Source organism: Meriones unguiculatus, chromosome 5 (assembly GCF_030254825.1).
Source record: "Meriones unguiculatus strain TT.TT164.6M chromosome 5, Bangor_MerUng_6.1, whole genome shotgun sequence".
Classification (NCBI taxonomy): Eukaryota; Metazoa; Chordata; class Mammalia; order Rodentia; family Muridae; genus Meriones; species Meriones unguiculatus.
In genome coordinates, this window is record NC_083353.1 from 127,896,241 (window position 1) to 127,915,995 (window position 19,755).

The window sequence follows — 19,755 nt, forward strand, 5'->3', positions numbered from 1 at the left end:
CCTGACCTCACATGAAAGCTCATGCACATTTCCTACCACCAACACAACATACACAAACAAAAATAGCTAATAATACAAAACTATAAATGATAGATCAAAAGTATGGTCGGCCGGAAGAGCACTGTGTCTGAGAAGCTGGACAGCACTCTCCGTGCAGCGACCAGGAGACTGAACTCTGGTCCCTAAAACTGCAGCGATCGTGTTTCCCAGGTGAGGGGAGGCTCCCACGGAATGGGAATCGGTTGGATCCACTCTTGGCTGCCCAGCCAGAACCCGGAAGAAATCCCAAGTAACTCGGGCTTTGGGTCTCCAGGCTGGAGCCGCAAGGCTGCGTGTCCCGATCACTTTCCCAGGCTGATCAGTGGGCACAAGGGTGCCTGAGACTGGGAGTCCCAGTCGCAAGAAAACCCCATGGGGAAGCAAAGTTGCGAGTCTGATCACGCGTCACCCAGTCTTTCCCTGGAAGGTCTCACGGTCCACAGGTACCCGCCGCCATCACAACTGAGCTCCCACCGTGCTGAGAGCTGCACACCCAGCTCACCCCTACAGACGAACTGCGCACCCCAGTGCAACAGGGACTGGGAACCCATGCCCGGAGAGGGCCCCACGGGGAAGGAAGAAACCGTGCTGCTGGGGTCACCTAGGCTATGCCTGGGGAAAGTCTAGCAGACTGCAGATCGCAAACAGGCAAATACGCCCAGCCATCACAGATCCAGGCCCAAGCAGGGAGCACAGGGATACTGGGAACCCAGCACCCGCAGATTAGCAGGCGGGCGTACGCTCCGCCAGCCCAGAGGCCTGCTTTGTACCAACTACTTTTTACAGACAGAACTGTGTGCCCCAAGACACCAGAGTCTTAGAGTCACTGTCTGGAGAAACCCTCAAAAGGAACAAGGAATGAAGCGAAGGGGACAGACTTAGGCAACCCAGTATATCCCCGGAAAAAGTCCCACAGACTGGCCCAAACCAGGGAACTGCTGTGCCCCAGATAGCCTGCTGTTACCAGGAGAGCAGTACTGACCCACCACAGATTACCTCTTGGATTCTGGGGCACAGAGCCCCAACCTCAGACCTACAAAAGACAAGGAACCCTGAGATCAACCCCCAGATACTGCTCCAAGGGGCAACCAGTTATCCCTAACAAAACCAACCAAACCACAGGACACACAGGTTACAGCAGCTGATCACTAAATTTACAGAAAGAAACCCAGAAGGAGGGCAGCTGTCTCCAGGACTTCTCCCGGTGAGAGGAGAGCCCTCTTGACTAATAAGGACCACAGTTACCACCCAGGTCTCTATGCCTGAGGGGAGCTGTAACAACTCCTGAAAAACACCGGCCATCCAATGACTATACCCAAAAAAGCTGAGAAGGCTTCCTTCAGGAAAGACCATCTTCCTGACAAAGGGATTCTCTCCACTACAAGAGTCCAGGAACAACCAGAAACTAAGTTCAAACAACTAAGATAGCCCAATGGGTACAGGACAGCATAAAAGTTCAATCAATAAAAGCCAGAGCAATTTGGCATCTCTAGAACCCAGTTATGCAGGGGCAAATAGCCCTAGACACCCCAGCATAATTGAAATACAAGGAGATGACCTAACATCTATGCTCATGAAGAAGATAACAGAGGAAACAAATAAAATATGAAAAGAAATAGAGGAAGCTGCAGCCAGTCTGTAGCCTTTAAAGAGGAAATGCTTAAATCACTGAATGAAATAAAAGAAACAGTGGATTGTTCAAACAAACAGCTGAAGGAATTGATGGAAAAACATGAAAATACAGTCAGACAAGTGAAGGAAACCAACAAAATAGCTCAAGACCTGAAGATAGAATTGGAAACATTAAAAAAAACACAAATGGGAGAAATTGTGGAGAGAAAGAACTTAGGGAAGAAAGCAGGAACTACAGAGATTAGCATAACCAATAGGCTACAAGAAATGGAAGAAAGAATCTCAGGTGTGGAAGATACAATGGAAGAAATAGATGTATCTGTCAAAGAAAATGTTAAATCTAAAAAATTCCTGACACAGACTGTCCAAGAAATTCAAGACAACATAAAAAGACAAAACCTAAGAATAATAGGAATAGAGGAAAAAGAAGATTCCCTGCTCAAAGCCCAGGAAATATTTTCAACAAAATCGTTGAAGAAAATTTCCCCAACTTAAAGGAAAGGCCAATAAGAATACAAGAGGCCTATAGAACACCTAATAAATTAGACCAGAAAAGAAAATCCTCCCGCCACATAATAATCAAAACTATAAGTATACAGAACAAAGAAAAAATACTAAAAGCTGCAAGAGAAAAAGGCCAAGTAACATATAATGGCAAACCCATTAGATTCACACCTGACTTTTCAACAGAGACTATGAAAGCCAGAAGGGCCTGGACGGATATCATGCAGACCCTAAGAGAACACAGATGTCACCCCAGGCTACTATACCTAGCAAAACTCTCAGTCTTCATAGACAGAGAAAACAAGATATTCAATGACAAAAACAAATTTCAACAATACCTACAAACAAATCCAGCATTACAGAAGACACTAGAAGGGTAAATACAACCCAAGAAAACTAGCTACATCCAAGAAAACACAGGAAATAAATAACCCCACTACAGTAAAACAAAAAGCAACCAAGCACACAACCGTATGACCACAGCCAACATCAAAGTCAAAGGATTTAACAGACACTGGTCATTAATCTCTCTCAATATCAATGGACTTAATTCTCCAATAAAAAGACACAAACTAACAGAATGGATGCGTAAACAAAACCCAGCAATCTATTGTATACAAGAAACACACCTAAGTCACAAAGATAGACATTACCTGAGGGTAAAGGGATGGAAGACTGCTTTCCAAGCAAATGGATGCAAGAAGCAAGCAGGAGTAGCCATTCTAATATCTGATAAAATAGACTTTCAACCAAAATTAATCAAAAGAGATGGGGAAGGACACTTCATACTCATCAAGGGAAAATTCCACCAAGAAGACATCACAATCCTGAACATCTATGCCCCAAATACAAGGGCAGCCACATTTGTGAAAGAAACATTGATAAAACTTAAACCACACATAGATCCCCACACACTAATACTGGGAGACTTCAACACCCCACTCTCAACAAAGGACAGGTCAACTAAACAGAAATTAAACAAAGACACAATATCTTTAACAGAGGGATGAATCAAATGGACCTAACAGACATTTACAGAACCTTACACCCAAACACAAAACAATTTACCTTCTTCTCAGCACCTCATGGAACCTTCTCCAAAATAGACCACATAGTTGGTCACAAAGCAAGCCTCAACAGATACAAGAAGATTGAAATAATCCCTTGTATCCTGTCTGATCACCATGGAATAAAGCTGAACCTCAATAACAACAGAAATAACAACAAGCCTACACATACATGGAAACTGAACAACTTGCTACTAAAAGACAGCTGGGTCAGGGAAGAAATAAAGAAAGAAATTAAAATCTTCCTAGAACTCAATGAAAATGAAGACACAACATACCCAAACTTGTGGGACACAATGAAGGCAGTGCTAAGAGGAAAGTTCATAGCACTAAGTGCCTTCAAGAAGAAAATTGAGACAGCGCATTCAAGCAACTTAATGGCTCACTTAAAAACCCTAGAAAAAGAAGAAACAGACACACCAAAAAGGAGTAGACGGCTGGAAATAATCAAACTCAAGGCTGAAATCAATCAATTAAAAACAAATAAAACAATTCAAAGAATCAATGAAACCAAGAGCTGGTTCTTTGAGAAAATCAACAAGATAGATAAACCCTTAGCCAAGCTAACTAAAAGGCAGAGAGACACCATCCAAATCAACAAAATCAGAAATGAAAAGGGGGACATAACTACAGACACTGAGGAAATTCAAACAATAATTAGGACTTATTTCAAAAGTCTATACGCAACAAAATTTGAAAATCTAAATGAAATAGACAATTTTCTTGATCGATTCAACTTACCAAAGCTAAATCAGGACCAGGTAAATCAATTAAATAGTCCTATATCCCCCAAGGAAATAGAAGCAGTCATCCAAATTCTCCCATCCAAAAAAAGCCCAGGACCTGATGGTTTCAGCACAGAATTCTACCAGACATTCAAAAAAGAGCTAACTCCAATTCTCTTCAAACTATTCCACAAAATAGAAACAGAAGGAACATTACCAAACTCATTCTATGAAGCTACAGTCAACTTGGTACCTAAACCTCACAAAGACTCAACAAAAAAGAGAACTTCAGGCTAATCTCCCTATGAACATTGATGCAAAAATACTCAACAAAATACTCGCAAACCAAATACAAGAACACATCAAAGATATCATCCACCATGACTAAGTAGGCTTCATCCCAGGTATGCAGGGGTGGTTCAATATAGGGAAATCCATCAACTTGATCCACCATATTAACAAACTGAAAGAAAAAAACCACATGATAATCTCCCTAGATGCTGAAAAAGCATTTTACAAAATCCAACATCCATTCATGTTTAAAGTATTGGAGAGATCAGGGATACAACGCACATATCTAAACATAGTAAAGGCAATATACAGCAAACCTATAGCGAACATCAAACTGAATGGAGAGAAACTTAGAGCAATCCCACTGACATCACAGACAAGACAAGGCTGCCCACTCTCTCCATATCTCTTCAACATAGTTCTGGAAGTCCTTGATAGAGCAATAAGACAGTTGAAGGAGATCAAGGGGATACAAATTGGAAAGGAAGAAGTCAAATTATCACTATTTGCAGATGATATGATAGTATACATGAGTGACCCCAAAAACTCTAACAGGAAACTCCTACAGCTGATAAACACCTTCAGCAAAGTGGCCGGATACAAAATTAACTCAAAAAAATCAGTAGCCTTTCTGTATACAAAAGACAAAAGGGCTGAGAAAGAAATTAGGGAAACAACACCCTTCACAATAGCCACAAATGACATAAGGTACCTTGGAGTAACCCTAACCAAGGAAGTCAAAGACTTGTATGAAAACAATTTCAAGTCTCTGAAGAAAGAATTAGAAGAAGATATCAGAAGATGGAAAGATCTCCCATGCTCATGGCTTGGCAGGATTAACATAGTAAAAATGGCCATCTTACAAAAAACAATCAACAGATTCAATGCAATTCCCATGAAATTACCAACACAATTATTTACAGACCTGGAAACAAAAATTCTCAACTTCATATGCAATAACAAGAAACCCAGAATGGCTAAAACTATCCTCTACAATAAAAGATCTTCTGGAGGTATCTCCATCCCTGATCTTAAGCTATACTATAGAGCAACAGTTTTAAAAACTGCATGGTACTGGCATAGAAACAGAATGGTGGATCAATGGAACCGAACAGAGGACCCAGAAATTAACCCACACACTTATGGACACCTGATCTTTGACAAAGACACCAGAACCATACAATGGAAAAAAGATAGCATCTTCAACAAATGGTGCTGGTCCAACTGGATATCTACATGTAGAAAAATGAAAATAGATCCATACTTATCACCCTGCACAAAACGGAAGTCCAAGTGGATCAAAGACCTCAACATAAAACCAGACACATTAAATTGGCTAGAAAAAAAAGTGGGGAATACCCTAGAACTCATTGGCACCAGGAACAACTTCCTGAACAGAACACCAACAGCACAGGCTCTAAGAGCAACAATCAATAAATGGGACTTCATGAAACTGAAAAGCTTCTGCAAAGCAAAGGACACCGTCATCAAAACAAAGTGACTGCGTACAGATTGGGAAAGAATCTTCACCAACCCTTTATCTGATAGAGGACTCATATCCAGTATATATAAAGAACTAAAGAAGCTGAAAAGCAGCAAACCAAGTAATCCACTTAAAAATGGGGAACAGAGCTAAACAGAGAATTCTCTGGAGAGGAATACCGAATGGCAGAGAAGCACTTAAAGAAATGCTCAACTTCAACAGCCATTAGGGAAATGCAAATCAAACCAACCCTGATATTTCACCTTATACCCATGAGAATGGCCAAGATAAAAAACTGAAGTGACAACACATGCTGGAGAGGTTGTGGAGAAAGGGGAACCCTTCTCCACTGCTGGTGGGAATGTAAACTGGTACAACCACTCTGGAAATCAATCTGGCACTTTCTCAGACAACTAGGAATAGTGCTTCCCCAAGATCCAGCCATACCACTCCTAGGCATATATCCAAAAGAGGCTCAAGTCACAAAAAGGACATTTGCTCAACCATGTTTGTAGCAGCTTTATTTGTAATTTCCAGAAGCTGGAAACAGCCCAGATGCCCCTCAACTGAAGAATGGATGCAGAAACTGTGGTACATCTATACAATGGAGTATTACTCAGCAATGAAAAATAAGGAAATCATGAAATTTACAGGTAAATGGTGGGACCTGGAAAGGATCATCCTGAGTGAGTTGTCCCAGAAGCAAAAAGACACACATGGTATATACTCACTTATATAGACATACAACATAGGACAAACCCACTAAAATCTGTGCATCTAAAGAGAGGACCCTAACTAAAACAGTCAATCCCCATCCTGAAAGGCAAAGAGGATGGACATCAGAAGAAGAATAAAACAGGAAACAACCCAGGAACCTGCTACAGAGGGCCTCTGAAAGCCAGAAGAAGAAAACAGGAAACAACCTAAGAACCTACCACAGAGGGCCTCTGAAAGCCTCTGCCCTACAGACTATCAAAGCAGATGCTGAGCCTGATGATCAACTGTTGGGAAGAGTGAATGGAATTTTATGTAAGAAGTAGGAAATAGTAAGAGCTGGAGAGGACAGGGTCTCCACAAGGAGAGCAACAGAACAAGAAAATTTGAACACAGGGAACTTCCCAGAGACTCATACTTATTCATGGAGATAATCTAGAACCCCTGCACAGATGTAGCCCATGGCAGTTCAGTGTCCAAGTGGGTTACATAGTAATGGGAAGAGGGACTGCCTCTGACATAATCTGATTGGCCTGCTCTTTGATCACCTCCCCCTGGGGGGGAGCAGCCTTACCAGGCCACAGTAGAGGGCAATGCAGCCACTTTTGATGTTAACTGATATTCTAAGATCAGAAATGAGAGGAGGACCTCCCCTATCAGTGGACTTGGAGAGTGGCATGCATGCAGAAAGGGGAGGGAGGGTGGGATCGGGAGGGTAAGAGGGAGGGACTTTTGGGGGGATACAAAATGAATAAAGTGTAATTAATAAAATAAAATAAAATAAAAAGTATGGTCAACTTAATCTCTGTAAAGGAATTCTAATCCAGCAGCATGGGTGCTTTGGCAGGAAATAACATCCAAAGACTTCTAGGTCTATGTGATCCAGTGGGAATGCAGACATACCCTGGATTACAGTATGATCTGGCTGGACTACAGACTTGCCTATAGTACACACTTGTGATCTCAAACGATGAATGTGAAGATGTTTAACTGAGAGGCAGACAAGGTGACTAATCAGAGAAAGATTTGACAGAATAGGATATGCCCAACTCTTACCAGAACAGAGTAAAGAGGCGACTTAAGAGAGCAACAAAGAGGTAGAGAGAGAAGGGACAGTTTTACAGAGACAGGTTATAGAGAGAACAAGCTAGACACTGGTGGAGACAGAACAAACCAGAGAATGAGAAGTCAGAAGATTAGAACAGATTGATTGAGTAGTTTGAGACCAAGCAGAGCAATTAACCAGAAGCTGAGAGAAGCACATTTGAATCAGTCAGCTTGGAAAGGAGTTTTAGGCAGAACAGGTGAGCTTAACCAGCCAGCCAGAATACAGAAAGAGCTAGAAAGGTTGAGCTTATTCAGCAGTATGTCTCAGAGGCTGAAAACATTCTAGGCCTAGATTAGATTCTATGGAGACTAGAAGCTTCCAAGAGCAGGCCTAGGTTAGCAGATAGAGGCAGTGAGCCACCCAGAAAATTACTTTAGGAAAATAAAAGTTACTTTTACAAAGCTCAATAAAATTTTGATACTAGGATGTGGATATGCAAATTTCCACTGAATCAAAAGTAAGATAACCATAATCATCATACTGTGGTAGCAACAGGTTATGTTCCAGGCTACTCTGGAAAGCTGCAAGAAGAGACTCCCAATGCAGCTCCCACAAAGGGTACACAAAGCAAAGAGAAAATTGAGGGTTAAAGTGCACATAAGAAATAGCTAGATCCTCCTACTCATCTTCCATCTCTCCAAGTGGAAATGCTCACAGATGCAAGAGGATCCAAACAGGTACATTGAGGACACAGACGTTGAAAAGAAGGAACATTATCTTTAAAACTCTGCATACTAAAGGGTTATATTCCGATTCCTTTCTGGTTCATAGTCATGTCAACCACTTTTCAAGAGGAGAAAATTTCTGCCTAGGGCCATAAGTTATCCATGTTCCCAAGACAGCTCAAAATCAACCATTTCTTCTCAATCACCAGCAAGTCCCCACTCAATCACCTGCTGATTCATTCCTTATCTTTTTAACAGTTTTCCTTAAATATAAATAATTAACCAAGAACACCATGAGGACACTCTATTACAATGAAGTCAAAGACAAAAATAACCTACACTTGAAGGAGCCAGGGACAATGGAGCATAAGGAAAGTCATACAGGAAATACACTGAATTCCTGAGAAAATAAAATATTACCTCAGAAAAGATATTTAGGGTACGTAGGTGCCCTCAACAATAAAATTTAGAAATATGATAATATGAGTGGCAACGCCATTTAAGTGACTGGATGACAAAGTTAAATTTCCCAGGAAGTACTAAGGAGATGGGAAGACATGAGGTTAGAAAACCAAGATGGCAAGATAGGAATGAAAACGAAGATGCCAGGGCTTGAATTACAGCAGAAGGAGGAGGGGAGGAAGAAAAATATTATCAAGGAGAAAAGAGGACAAGAAACTTTCAAAATGTCCTGACTAAGGTATCTGATTGAGGTGGCAAAGAGCTTATATCAATAGTCATCAGTTTCAGACTATGGAGATAAAAAAGAAACCAGTCAGAAGAGTTAGAAACTAGTCACAGGCATTAGAATGCTAATTCTAATTCCTACAAACTGTGAAACAATTTCCTCAAAGTCTGTAGGGACTTTTTTTTTTCTCTACAGAATGAAGTGTTGGGGAGTAAACAGGAAAACAGATGGTAGGCTGCTCCTCTAGTGAATATTTAAGAGCAAGAGAGAGGCTGGTGATAGCTCATCCTTGTACAATCAAGACTTGGAAGGCTGACACAGGAGGATCACCAAGAGTTTAAGGGCAGCCTGTACTACACAGCAAGACCCTGTCTCAAAAAGAAAAGAAAAGCAGACTACCGGGATGGCCCAGTGTTTAAGAGCACTTGTTACTCTTGAAAATGGGTTCATTTTCCAACAACCACATCATAGCCAAAAACCATCTGTAACTGCATTCCAGAGGAACCAACACTCTCTTCTGATCTCTGTGTATACAAAATACATAAATGGTGCACATAAATACATACACATAAAAGAGTCATATACACATAATATATAAAAGAGCTGAAAATAAAAGAAAGAAAGAGAAAGAAAGAAAGAAAGAAAGAAAGAAAGAAAGAAAGAAAGAAAGAATTTAAAAAGGAGAAGGAAGTCAGGAGGAAGAGGAAGCAGAGGGAAGGAAGTAAGATGAATTCATAAGGAAAAGAAGGATGGAGAATCCCAAGGAAATGGTAACAAGCTGACCTAGAGGTTAACAGTTCAGAGGCAGGGGGCAGAAGCAGCAGACAAGAACAAGAGGCATCCCCAGGACAACAGTAAAGCCTATGACCAGTGTTGAGAGCTGTCATCCTGCCAGACAGTGAGGGACTTGTGCAAAAGCCAAGAAAAGTTAGTCAAATGAGGAGAAAATAAGCTAAATAAGCTAATATTACATCTAGGAAAAAAATGAGTTCTATAACAAAAAGTAGCATGATTCTATTGTAGAAAACATTTTTATAGTAATGCAAAAATAAATAGTAAATTTTGTATAAAGTATTAAAAAGTAACAAGATGTGAAAGCAAACAGAAGAACTGAAAACTGTCCTCTGAAAGCTGGGAGAAAAGTAAGAGCTAACTCATCATATTTTCACTTTTACAATTTTCTGTGTAAGTTACTTTGGTAAGCATGAAAATAAAAACCAGCCATGACATTGGTGACCCACAATTATGTCAAATTGTAGACCCCCTGTAAGCAAAGTATCAAACTTGTCCTGAGGAAGGACTCAACACAGGGGTTGGCAGATTCAGAGAATCCATTCATGTGCCTCAACTTCCTGAGACAGAGGTGTCTCAAGTCCCCACTTCACAAATTGCCTGGATGGGACCTTGAATTGACCTGAGTTCACAAGAGTCACAAATCATATTGGCAGACCAGGAGACCACTTCTAATTTCCATATTAGCCTTCTCTACTTGGGGGGAGCACTGCTCCTCCCAGAGAGGAAATTTGAGCCTCCTTTCCTATAGGTGAAAGTTGAAACTAAAATATCATCCAGTGCTGGAATGACTACTCACCGGCCCATGAGGAAATGAGGTAGTGATATTATGAAACACCCTAGGCCCATAACTGCACATCCAACACCAATCATGATAGGTCTGTGCAGTTTTGTTCCGAAATAACTCACGAATATAATCAACAAAAGGTTTCCTGGGAGGGAGGAAGGAGAATGCTTGTTTCAGTAAAGTATTAGCAGCTCTTAGTCAACAATCTCCCCAGCATTTGGACTCGAGGGTTCATGGTCTAACAACTACCTTAACACAGGGGTTAGTGCTTAGGATGTCTTGTGTATTGTTTTCATATGTAAAGCAACTGTGATACTGCGGGAAGGTTCTCTTCCACTCTGGAGAATACTAAAGCTCTACTCAGGCTTGTCCTGCCCCTGGGATTGGATACAAAGGCAGTTGTCAGCCTGCACATCACCTCTGACCTCTCCTTTCATGCCTGCTCTATGCAAATTCAAATGGATTCATATTTTTAACTTACTATTTAAGAACAGCTTTATTGCTCAACATGGCCAAGCTGTATGTCTGCTTCTAGTGTCTCTTCTTTCCTTATACCAGGTAATACTGTTAGCAGAGAGATGGTAAAAGACCTAACCCTCCAACTGAACCTTAGATGTACATTGCAGGAGTCAAAAAGTCAAACCAAAAATTGATCTTTGTGGTTTAGAAAACTTTATTCAAAGAAACTCAATGAAAAGTCCTGCTCTGGCAGAGAAGCATTGGATTAACATGTGACAGAGAGGCCTTTGATAAGCATGTTTTAGAGCTAAAACAACAAGTGGGGCCTGGAGGAACAGACTTGCCATCCCCAGAAGAGGAAGACTACAATATCAAAGTCAGTGTGGGATACAAAGTGAGTTCAAGACCAGCCTGAGCAACTTAGTGAGACTTCCTTAGTGTGTGAGGGCCTAGGTTCAATCATTAGTATTATTCACATACACACATACATGCACATGCACACGCGTGCACATACACAAGTTGAAAAGAATATACAAACCACATATTTTTCTCTACAAACCACATATTTTTAATTTGAAGAGAATATTTACGCTGCTCATATTATACTTAAAGGAAAGATCAGAAAAAGCCAATTCTTCTTTAGCAACTTAGCAAATCTGTAAGTGATCATAAATATCTGGAAGTCACTTGAAGACTTTGGGGTTTCTTTCCCAATTTTATTTCTCTCTAGCCTGAAATCTAAGGATATATTGCAGTATTTTAAATAACTTAAATGCACAGGCTCTTGTCTGAAATATCTATTGGTGAGAAGGCATGGGAAGAGAGGTAAGGTGTGGCTCAGGCTAGGGTAAGGCTGCTTGAAAACCACCTGGGGAAATGCCCACCAAAAGCTTCTTTCGCAGACAAATGTGAATTGCTCCTCTCACAGCTATTTCTACTGGAGACATTCCCTTAAGTCACCTGCCACAGCAGGTGGTGCTAAAAACAGTTCATATTTTAAACAGTTCATATTTTAAATAGTTAATACTTTAAACAGGAATGTTTAACCTTTAGTCTAAAATCCATGGAGTTCACAGAAGTTAGAGTTTTCCATGAACTTGGGTAAGATTATTTTCAATAATCATTAGCTGGTCACTAGCATTCTGTTGATGGCAAGTAGGTAGCAAGAGTGAAGAGAGCAGCCATGATTTCTCCACCAGTCGAACTATAAATAGTGGTATGTGACATCGTGGTTGTTGTAGATTATGCAAAATGTCATGGAGCCTATATTGAACCTCAGATCTAGTTGTTGGAGTTGATCTAGAGCTACTATCAATTAAAATGCTAATTGCTTGCCCAAGATCCTTACTGTCCTACAAGCAAATTCTCATGTATCCAAAATGTTGTTGTGTGAATGTTGCCTCCCAAATTATCCTTGTTTGGCTAATAAAGTTGCCTATAGCCTGGGCTAGACAGAAGAGAAATAGGCAAAGTGAAGTTTTGTGCCTTGTGGAGTCACAGAAAAACCATGAGGAGGTTAAGGAAGGAGGAAGAAAAGAGCATGTCACTGTGGGTTAGCATAACCAGGAGCACATGACCAAGGGCAGCTTGCTCTGAGAACTGGTTTGATGGAGCAGAAGCAGTCCAAATGAAAGAGATGAAGGTATTTATGGAAATTTTGAATGGGAAGCAGACAGGATAGCTTGGAGGGTTGATATCTACACAGCCCTAGTGTTTTAAGGTTTAGTATAAATCTAACAAGTTTCTGTCTCTTTTATTTATAAAATAACAGGTAAAAGAATAACTGCCACTGTATTAATAACCAGCCTTAATCAATATTAATAGAATAATTAATTGTTTACAAAACAGGTTTGTAAATAACTGCTGTCATAATAATTTCCTGTATTAATGAATATGTACAGAATACTTTATTTATCTTACTGTTAAAAAACACATTTTCCTGTCTGACAGAATGATTAAGTATCCTGATAACTTTACTTCATTTTAACTAGCTTCCTCCTCACCTATATAGTTTAATTTTTTTTGCAAGTAAAATATTATTCTAAAATCATGAGCCCTCAGCATAGAAAGGTCAATATCCTCTTTCAACCCCATGCTGGTTCTCTGCCATCTGAGTTATAAAAGACATACTCCAGAGTAAGCTACAGTCTCTATACATTTCTCATCAGATATTGAATTGTCTCTCCACGCTCATGTTCTAAAAACTTCCAACTTCACATAAAACTGGGCTGACTTCATCCTCACACAACTGACTTAATGCTCTACCTTCTCAACAAATCTTCCCTTTACATTTACCTGTCCATTTTGGGGTGTGGGAGGAGTCTGAAAAACCTGTATGCCTTCAAGAGACTGTCTACCATAGTATAACTCTGTCCCGCAGAACAATATTCCACACTTGCTGCATCTAACACATAAATCATGAGCATAATCTATGTGAGGTCCATATAAGGCATTCACCCTAACTCCAGTTAAGGCTGGGATGTGGGTGCAAAAGTAAGCACTAAGGAGCTTGACCCTGGGAGGCAGAACAGAGCATCCTCAATGTGGATGGGCTTCTTCTCAATCCTGATTTTCATTGCTGTTTTGATTAAAAACAGTAAGACAATTTCACTAGGAAGGAGGTAAAAAAATATGACTAATCTAAGAAAAGTACCAAGACTTCTGGGTCACTTTATTTATGGAGGGAATCTTTCCCTCCTTTACCCATTCTACTCTCATATGTCAGTTCATCACCCAAAAGCAGGAGTTGGAGTTCATCCACTCTTCATAGGAACTGTGTCTGATACATATCAGACACAGGGAAGCTTCCTCATCTTCCCTAGTGGGTGAGAGTGGAGAGCCATGAAGCTCACAGACAGAATAGGGAAAAAAATTTTACTCTCTCACTTGGAACATAAGTTCCTCCAGACTCTCACATCAACATTCTAGAATGCCAAGGAAAAGACCTTAATTTCTCTTTGAGTTATCAAATGATAGAATTAGATATTAATACTCTAAATCTTCTGTGATTCCTTGCAGGAGAGAAAAAGGAGGAAATGTCAGGCTATGTGGCAATAATTAGCTGCCATCGTGAGAATAGTGAAATAAGTGGTTTCTTTACACCAAACCAGGCTACTCAATCAAAGTCAGGAGCATGTAACTTACATTATATAGTCTGATGCAGGAAATAAGGAGAAAATATCCATATATAAAAATAAGCAAATGTAAAAATAACTCACCCATCTCAAAGCTCCCATTGATTAATCCAACTATAGATGTGGGGATATTGAATTGTCTCTCTATTTGTGTGAGCATGGAATTCATATAACTTCCAGATAGTGATTTGGATAAATATGCCCATGTTAATGCCAACAAAAACATCTAGGAAGAAAAATATTTAAGAAAAATTAGAACTTTGCTTTATGATTAATTTCTGATTGTATATCTACCATTTGCTGACAAAGGAGCCTGTTCCATGAGGTGGAGGACTGTATCCATCGTAAACAGCCCATGAACATTTAAGAAACTTTAAAGTGTAAGCTCTCCTCTGTCTGTCAGCGCTCTCACTCTGGTGAAATTAGAACAGTTGGTTAGTGGTGGCGAGTGCTATAGGTAGGTACGGCTTTGCTCTTTTCAGTTCATCTTATTCATACAGAAAGACATGGGGGTGTGACGTGGAGTTATTCTATGGAAGACACAGCTGTTGATGGGTCTTCAGCATTGTACGGCATCTGCAGGACAAGTGTTGTCCCCTTTAAGGAAGGGAAGGAACAGAACACAGAATTACACCCAGGCATTGTCTCCACAGCGGAGCTACTGTGTTCTCTCTTCAGGAATAACAAGTCTCTGGATGTGCTGGGTCAGTTAAACACTTTGTCCTCTTTTTCGGCATTCTTGGGCACAACAAGCTGTACTCTCACTACTGGAGGCGATGGCCACAGCAACGTAACCTGTGATTTTTATTCTTTTGGTTAACTATTTTCTGTAACACTTCAACTCAGCACTCCAAGCGGTGTTTATGGCGTAGAAATCCAGGGCAGAACTCTTGGGTTCCCTCAGGTGCAAGATGATAAAGGAGATATGGCTTTTTAGGAGATATGGCTTTGTTGAAATAGGTGTGGTCTTATTGGAGGAAGCATGTCACTGAAGGTGAACTTTGATCTCCCAGAAGCTTAGTCAGGCAGATTGTCACTCTCTTCTTGCTGCCTGCCAATCCAGATGTGGAACTCTTGACTCCTTCTGCAGCACCAGTTCAGCCTGCAAGCCACCATGCTACCTACCATGTTAATAATGGACCAGAACTCTGAACTGGTAAGCCACCCCCCAATTAAATATTTTCCTATATAAGAGCTGCAGTGATCACGATATCGCTTCACGCCAAGAGAAATCCTAAGACAGAAACTAAAGATGGACGTTAAGAAATAGTGTTTATAAATAGCTGATGACTTTTCTGTAAATGCTGTTAATTCCAGTAACTAATAAACACAATACTAATCATTATTTCAAACTTTGAAGCTGGAGTTGCAGCTCAGAAGTTAAAAGCACGGGCTCTTCTTAATGAGGCCCCGGTTCAGTTCTCATCACTCACACGATGGTTCAAAGCCACTTGTAGCTCTAGTTGCAGGGTATCCAGCACCTTCCGGCCTCCACTGATACCAGACACACAACTGGTACATGAACATATATGTGGGCAAAAATCCATATACATAAATTTAGAAATATTAAAACACCTTAAATGCTGAGGAGGAGGAATAGAACAGGGAAAGAGGGGTTGCCAGATGTGTGTGAGTGCCTGGGTCTAATCCCTCATACCGGTAGTATGGGATAGCCCCTAACAGTGGGCAGAGACAGATACACACATACACACGCCCTCAGGCAAAGAAAGAGAGACAGAGACAGAGAGAATTCTCAGAGCAATAATCTTTTTTTTTTTTTAATCTTAAAAGGTAAAACTACCATTAGCCTTTTCAGATGAAAAACTCTGAAGTATAACCAGGTTGAAGAAACTGTATAAAATGGCACATCTAGGAAGCATCTAGAAAAAATTAGGAGCCAGAGGATCTGCTCCCCAGTCGTATGTGAGAAATGAAGGAAAACATGAGAGTTTGGGGGTTCCAATAATTTGTACATCATTACAGAAAAAAAAGCATTTCCCAGGAGCTGAGTCTGAGGTCTCTCTTTTAGGTAAATAACATTATGCTACATGTGAATAAAGGTAAAATGAGCTTTTACTAGGAGGCAGCAGCTCAAAGAGGAATGTGTGAAGGATTCTGCAGAAACTAGGCCAGTGCTCAAATTTCCTGGGTTAATATAAATTCACATTTTGTGATGTAAACATGCCTTTGATGTAGGGAGTTGGTCTGATGCTTGTATTTTGAGGCTAATTACTGGCCCTCAAGATCTAGTTACTGCCTAGATACACCTATCCTTGTTGTGTAAAGTGCCTAAAACATTATTCCTGATTGGTTGGTTAAAAGTCCCAAAACCTGAGCAGGGCAGAGTGGGGTAGACAGGGCTAAGGTTCCATGGCTTTGGGTTCAGGAGAATCCCAGGAAACAGAAAGATGGGAAGAGAAGAGAAAAAAAGGATACAGCAGTAGGTTAGTATGAAGAAGGACTAATAATGCCGTGGAAAGATCCAGATGAAGAATACAAGCAAGTATTTATAAGATGAAAGGTAGCCCAGATAGGAATGGTTAAGGCAGATGGCATTGCCTGGGGGCTGGGAGGTGGGTGGCGAAGTTATTGAGACAGTGTAGGTGGAAATACCTGCCAAGCTCGAGGTAAATAAGGCAGTTATAAAGACCAGCAGTGTCTGTGTCTTGTTGATTGCGAGAGCAGGTTAAATCGTGCCACCATAATAACTACATGATGTATGGCAAATAGTACATGATGTGTGGCCCAACACCACTTTATTTGCACTCCTTTGGATCTATGAGAACAGCAGTTGTCTCTAAAATACTTAAAGCCACCAAAGCAGCCAACAGAATAGACATTCGCTTATAAACAATGATTAGTGCGTCTCCCAAGCTTGAAGAAAATATTTGTCTGACCAGGTCATAAGTCATCTTTGCATATTAATCAACAGGCGAACTGTTTCGTAGCCAGGACCCATAACTTTCTGCCAGAAACTCCTGAAAGCTGAGCACTGGATTGACCTCTGACTGCAGACTAAATTCCACCACAAGACACACCTGAAACATTTTATTTTATTTTTAAATTTTTATTTTTTTAATATTAGTTACAGTTTATTAACTTTGTATCCCAGCTGTATCCTGGTCCCTCATTCCCTCCCATTCCCACCCTCCCTCCCTCATCTTCTCCCTACCCCTTTCCAAGTCCACTGATAGGGGAGGACCTCCTCCCCTTTCATCTGACTCTACTAGCTTATCAGGTATCTTCAGGCCTGACTGCAAAGTCCTCCTCTGTGGCCTAGCAGGGCTACTCCTCCCTTGGGTGAAAGAGGGGGGGTGGTCCAGAGAGCCAGCCATTGAGTTCATGTCAGAAATAGTACCTGATCCCCTTACTAGGATACCCACTTGGATACTGAGCAACCATGGGCTACATCCAAGCAGGAGTTCTAGGTTATAACCATATTGGTCCTTGGTTGGAGATACAGTCTCACAAAAGACCCCTGTGCCCAGATATATTTGGTCCTTGTGGAGCTCCTGTCCTCTCCAAATCATACTAACTCCCCCTTCTTTCATATGATTCCCTGCACTCTGCTGAAGGATTGCTTATGAGTCTCACTATCTGCTTTGATACACTGCTAGGTAGAGACTTTCAGAGGCCCTCAGTGGTAGGCTCCAGTCCTGTTTCTTGTTACCCCATCCTTCTTTTAGACCATCTAAAGCATTCTGATTAGGTTTCATGAATGAATAATTCTGGTTAGATATCCCTAATTATTAAACCAACTTCCTTAAGACAAGAAATTAACAACATACTGGGTAAAATGTTATGGAAATGTTATGGAAAACTTCATGTAAGCTGAGGAATATTACATGCACTTTCAGTGCTTGCTTAAAAGAGTCTTATGTGTATAAGCATGTATACATCTAAACAATCCATACCTTGATCTTGGAAAAGCATCTGACCACAGGGGTTCCAACCCTTTGTTCAGTTTCTCCCATGTTGTTCTTCTGATTGTTTCAGATGTCTGTCCTTTAAATGCCCTACTGCTGTCTTTCCAAGAAAACAGATAGTTATTAAATTGTTCATTGAACTCTAACAAGATATTCTTAAAGATAAAACAAAAACAAACAGAAAAAAACAAAACAACAAAAACTACCTTGGGGCTACGGTGTATTAGTATTTCTATTGCTGTGATAAAAATACTGGGACCAAAAGCAGATTAGAAGAGAAAGGGTTTATTTTAACATAAAATTCTATACCACATTTCATCCCTGAGGGAAGTAAGGGCAGAAACTCAAGGCAGGAACTTAGTTTCAGGATCCGATGCAGAGGCCACGAAGGAACACTACTTCCTGTTTTGCCCTTCATGGCTTGCTCAGCCTTCGTTCTCATTCAACCCAGGACTGCTGGCCAAGTGGTGACACCACCCACTGTGAGCCAGGTCCTTCCACCTCAATCATCAACCAAGAAAATGCACCGCAGGCTAGACCATACGTCAATCTCTTCCGGACATCTTCTCAACTGAGGTTCCCTCTTCCTAAATGACTCCAGCTAGAAACTGTGCAGCGCTGCTGGGGTGGTGGCTCAATGAGTAAAGGGCTTGACTCCTAAGCTTGAGGTCCTGAGTTTCAATTCCTAGTAATGAAGGAAAAATCTGGCTTCCCTGTACCTGCTATTACCCCAACACTGGGAAAACCCAGACAGCAGGATCACTGCAGTGTGTCAACCTGGCACTCTCATTGAATGAGTCACCAACAGGTTTAGTGAAGAGACCCCGTCATAAAACATGGAGATAACCTAGAACCCTTGCACAGAGGTAGCTCGTGGCAGCTCAGTGTCCAAGAGGGCTCCCTAGTAAGGGGAGAACAGGGGCTGTCTCTGACATGAACTCAGTGGCTGGCTCTTTGATCACCTCCCCTGATGGGGGAGCAGCCTTACAGGGCACAGAGGAAGTCTATGAAAGACAGTCCTGATAGGCTAGGGTCAGATGGAAGGGAAGGAGGTCCTCCACTATCAGTGGACTGGGGAAGGGGCATGGGAAGAGATGAGGGAGGGAGGGAGAGAGAGAGAGGGAGGGAGGGAGGATGGGATTGGGAGGGGATGAGGGTGGGGCTATAGCTGAGACACAAAGTGAATAAACTCTAATAAATAAAAAAATATTTAAAAAAAAAACATAAGGTGGAATATTCTACAGGAAGACATTCAGAATTGACTTCCAGCCTCCATTACGATACACAAAAACCCATAAGCACATATACACCTCACACCTCACACACACACACACTTGAATAGGAACTATTTAACCAGTACCTGGAATGTTATAAAAATACCTAGGAAATTAGAAAATTTTTTGTTTTGTTTTGTTTTGTTTTTACTCTGACTGACCTTGTAGATAACTAGGATAACATTGGGTTTGTTTGAGTTCCCTTTTTTGTCTACGGCCATACCACCCTGAATGTGCCTGATCTTGTCTGATTTCTCTTTCTCTATTGAAAAGCCAATGCAAATAACTTTGCTTATTCTTTGGTGATATTAAAAATAGCTTTGAAACTTGTAAAGCTCTGACCTTAAGCTAATGACAATGTGGTTTTTTAAAAAAGCTTTTCATCCCTTTAGACAAAGCAAAATGAGACCCAGGTGATGCCCTTTGAATGCACTTGAAGGCTGCTGCCATTAAGAATGGGGAGACAT

At 40.9% G+C, this 19,755-nt stretch overlaps 1 protein-coding gene across 1 annotated transcript in view; it reads right to left on the bottom strand.

Moving 5' to 3' along the window:
* The window catches only part of LOC110564562 (solute carrier organic anion transporter family member 1A5-like), a 43,949-nt gene extending 25,853 nt beyond the window's left edge, over nucleotides 1-18,096 (bottom strand). Inside the window, exons 1-3 of the mRNA XM_060384413.1 lie at nucleotides 18,003-18,096; nucleotides 14,173-14,314; nucleotides 10,508-10,640 (exon numbers count right to left, since the gene is read on the bottom strand). Coding sequence (XP_060240396.1) covers nucleotides 10,508-10,640; nucleotides 14,173-14,314; nucleotides 18,003-18,062 — 335 coding nt within the window. The 5' untranslated portion in view covers nucleotides 18,063-18,096. The remainder of the gene's footprint in view (nucleotides 1-10,507; nucleotides 10,641-14,172; nucleotides 14,315-18,002) is intronic.
* Between the last annotated feature and the right edge of the window lie 1,659 nt (nucleotides 18,097-19,755).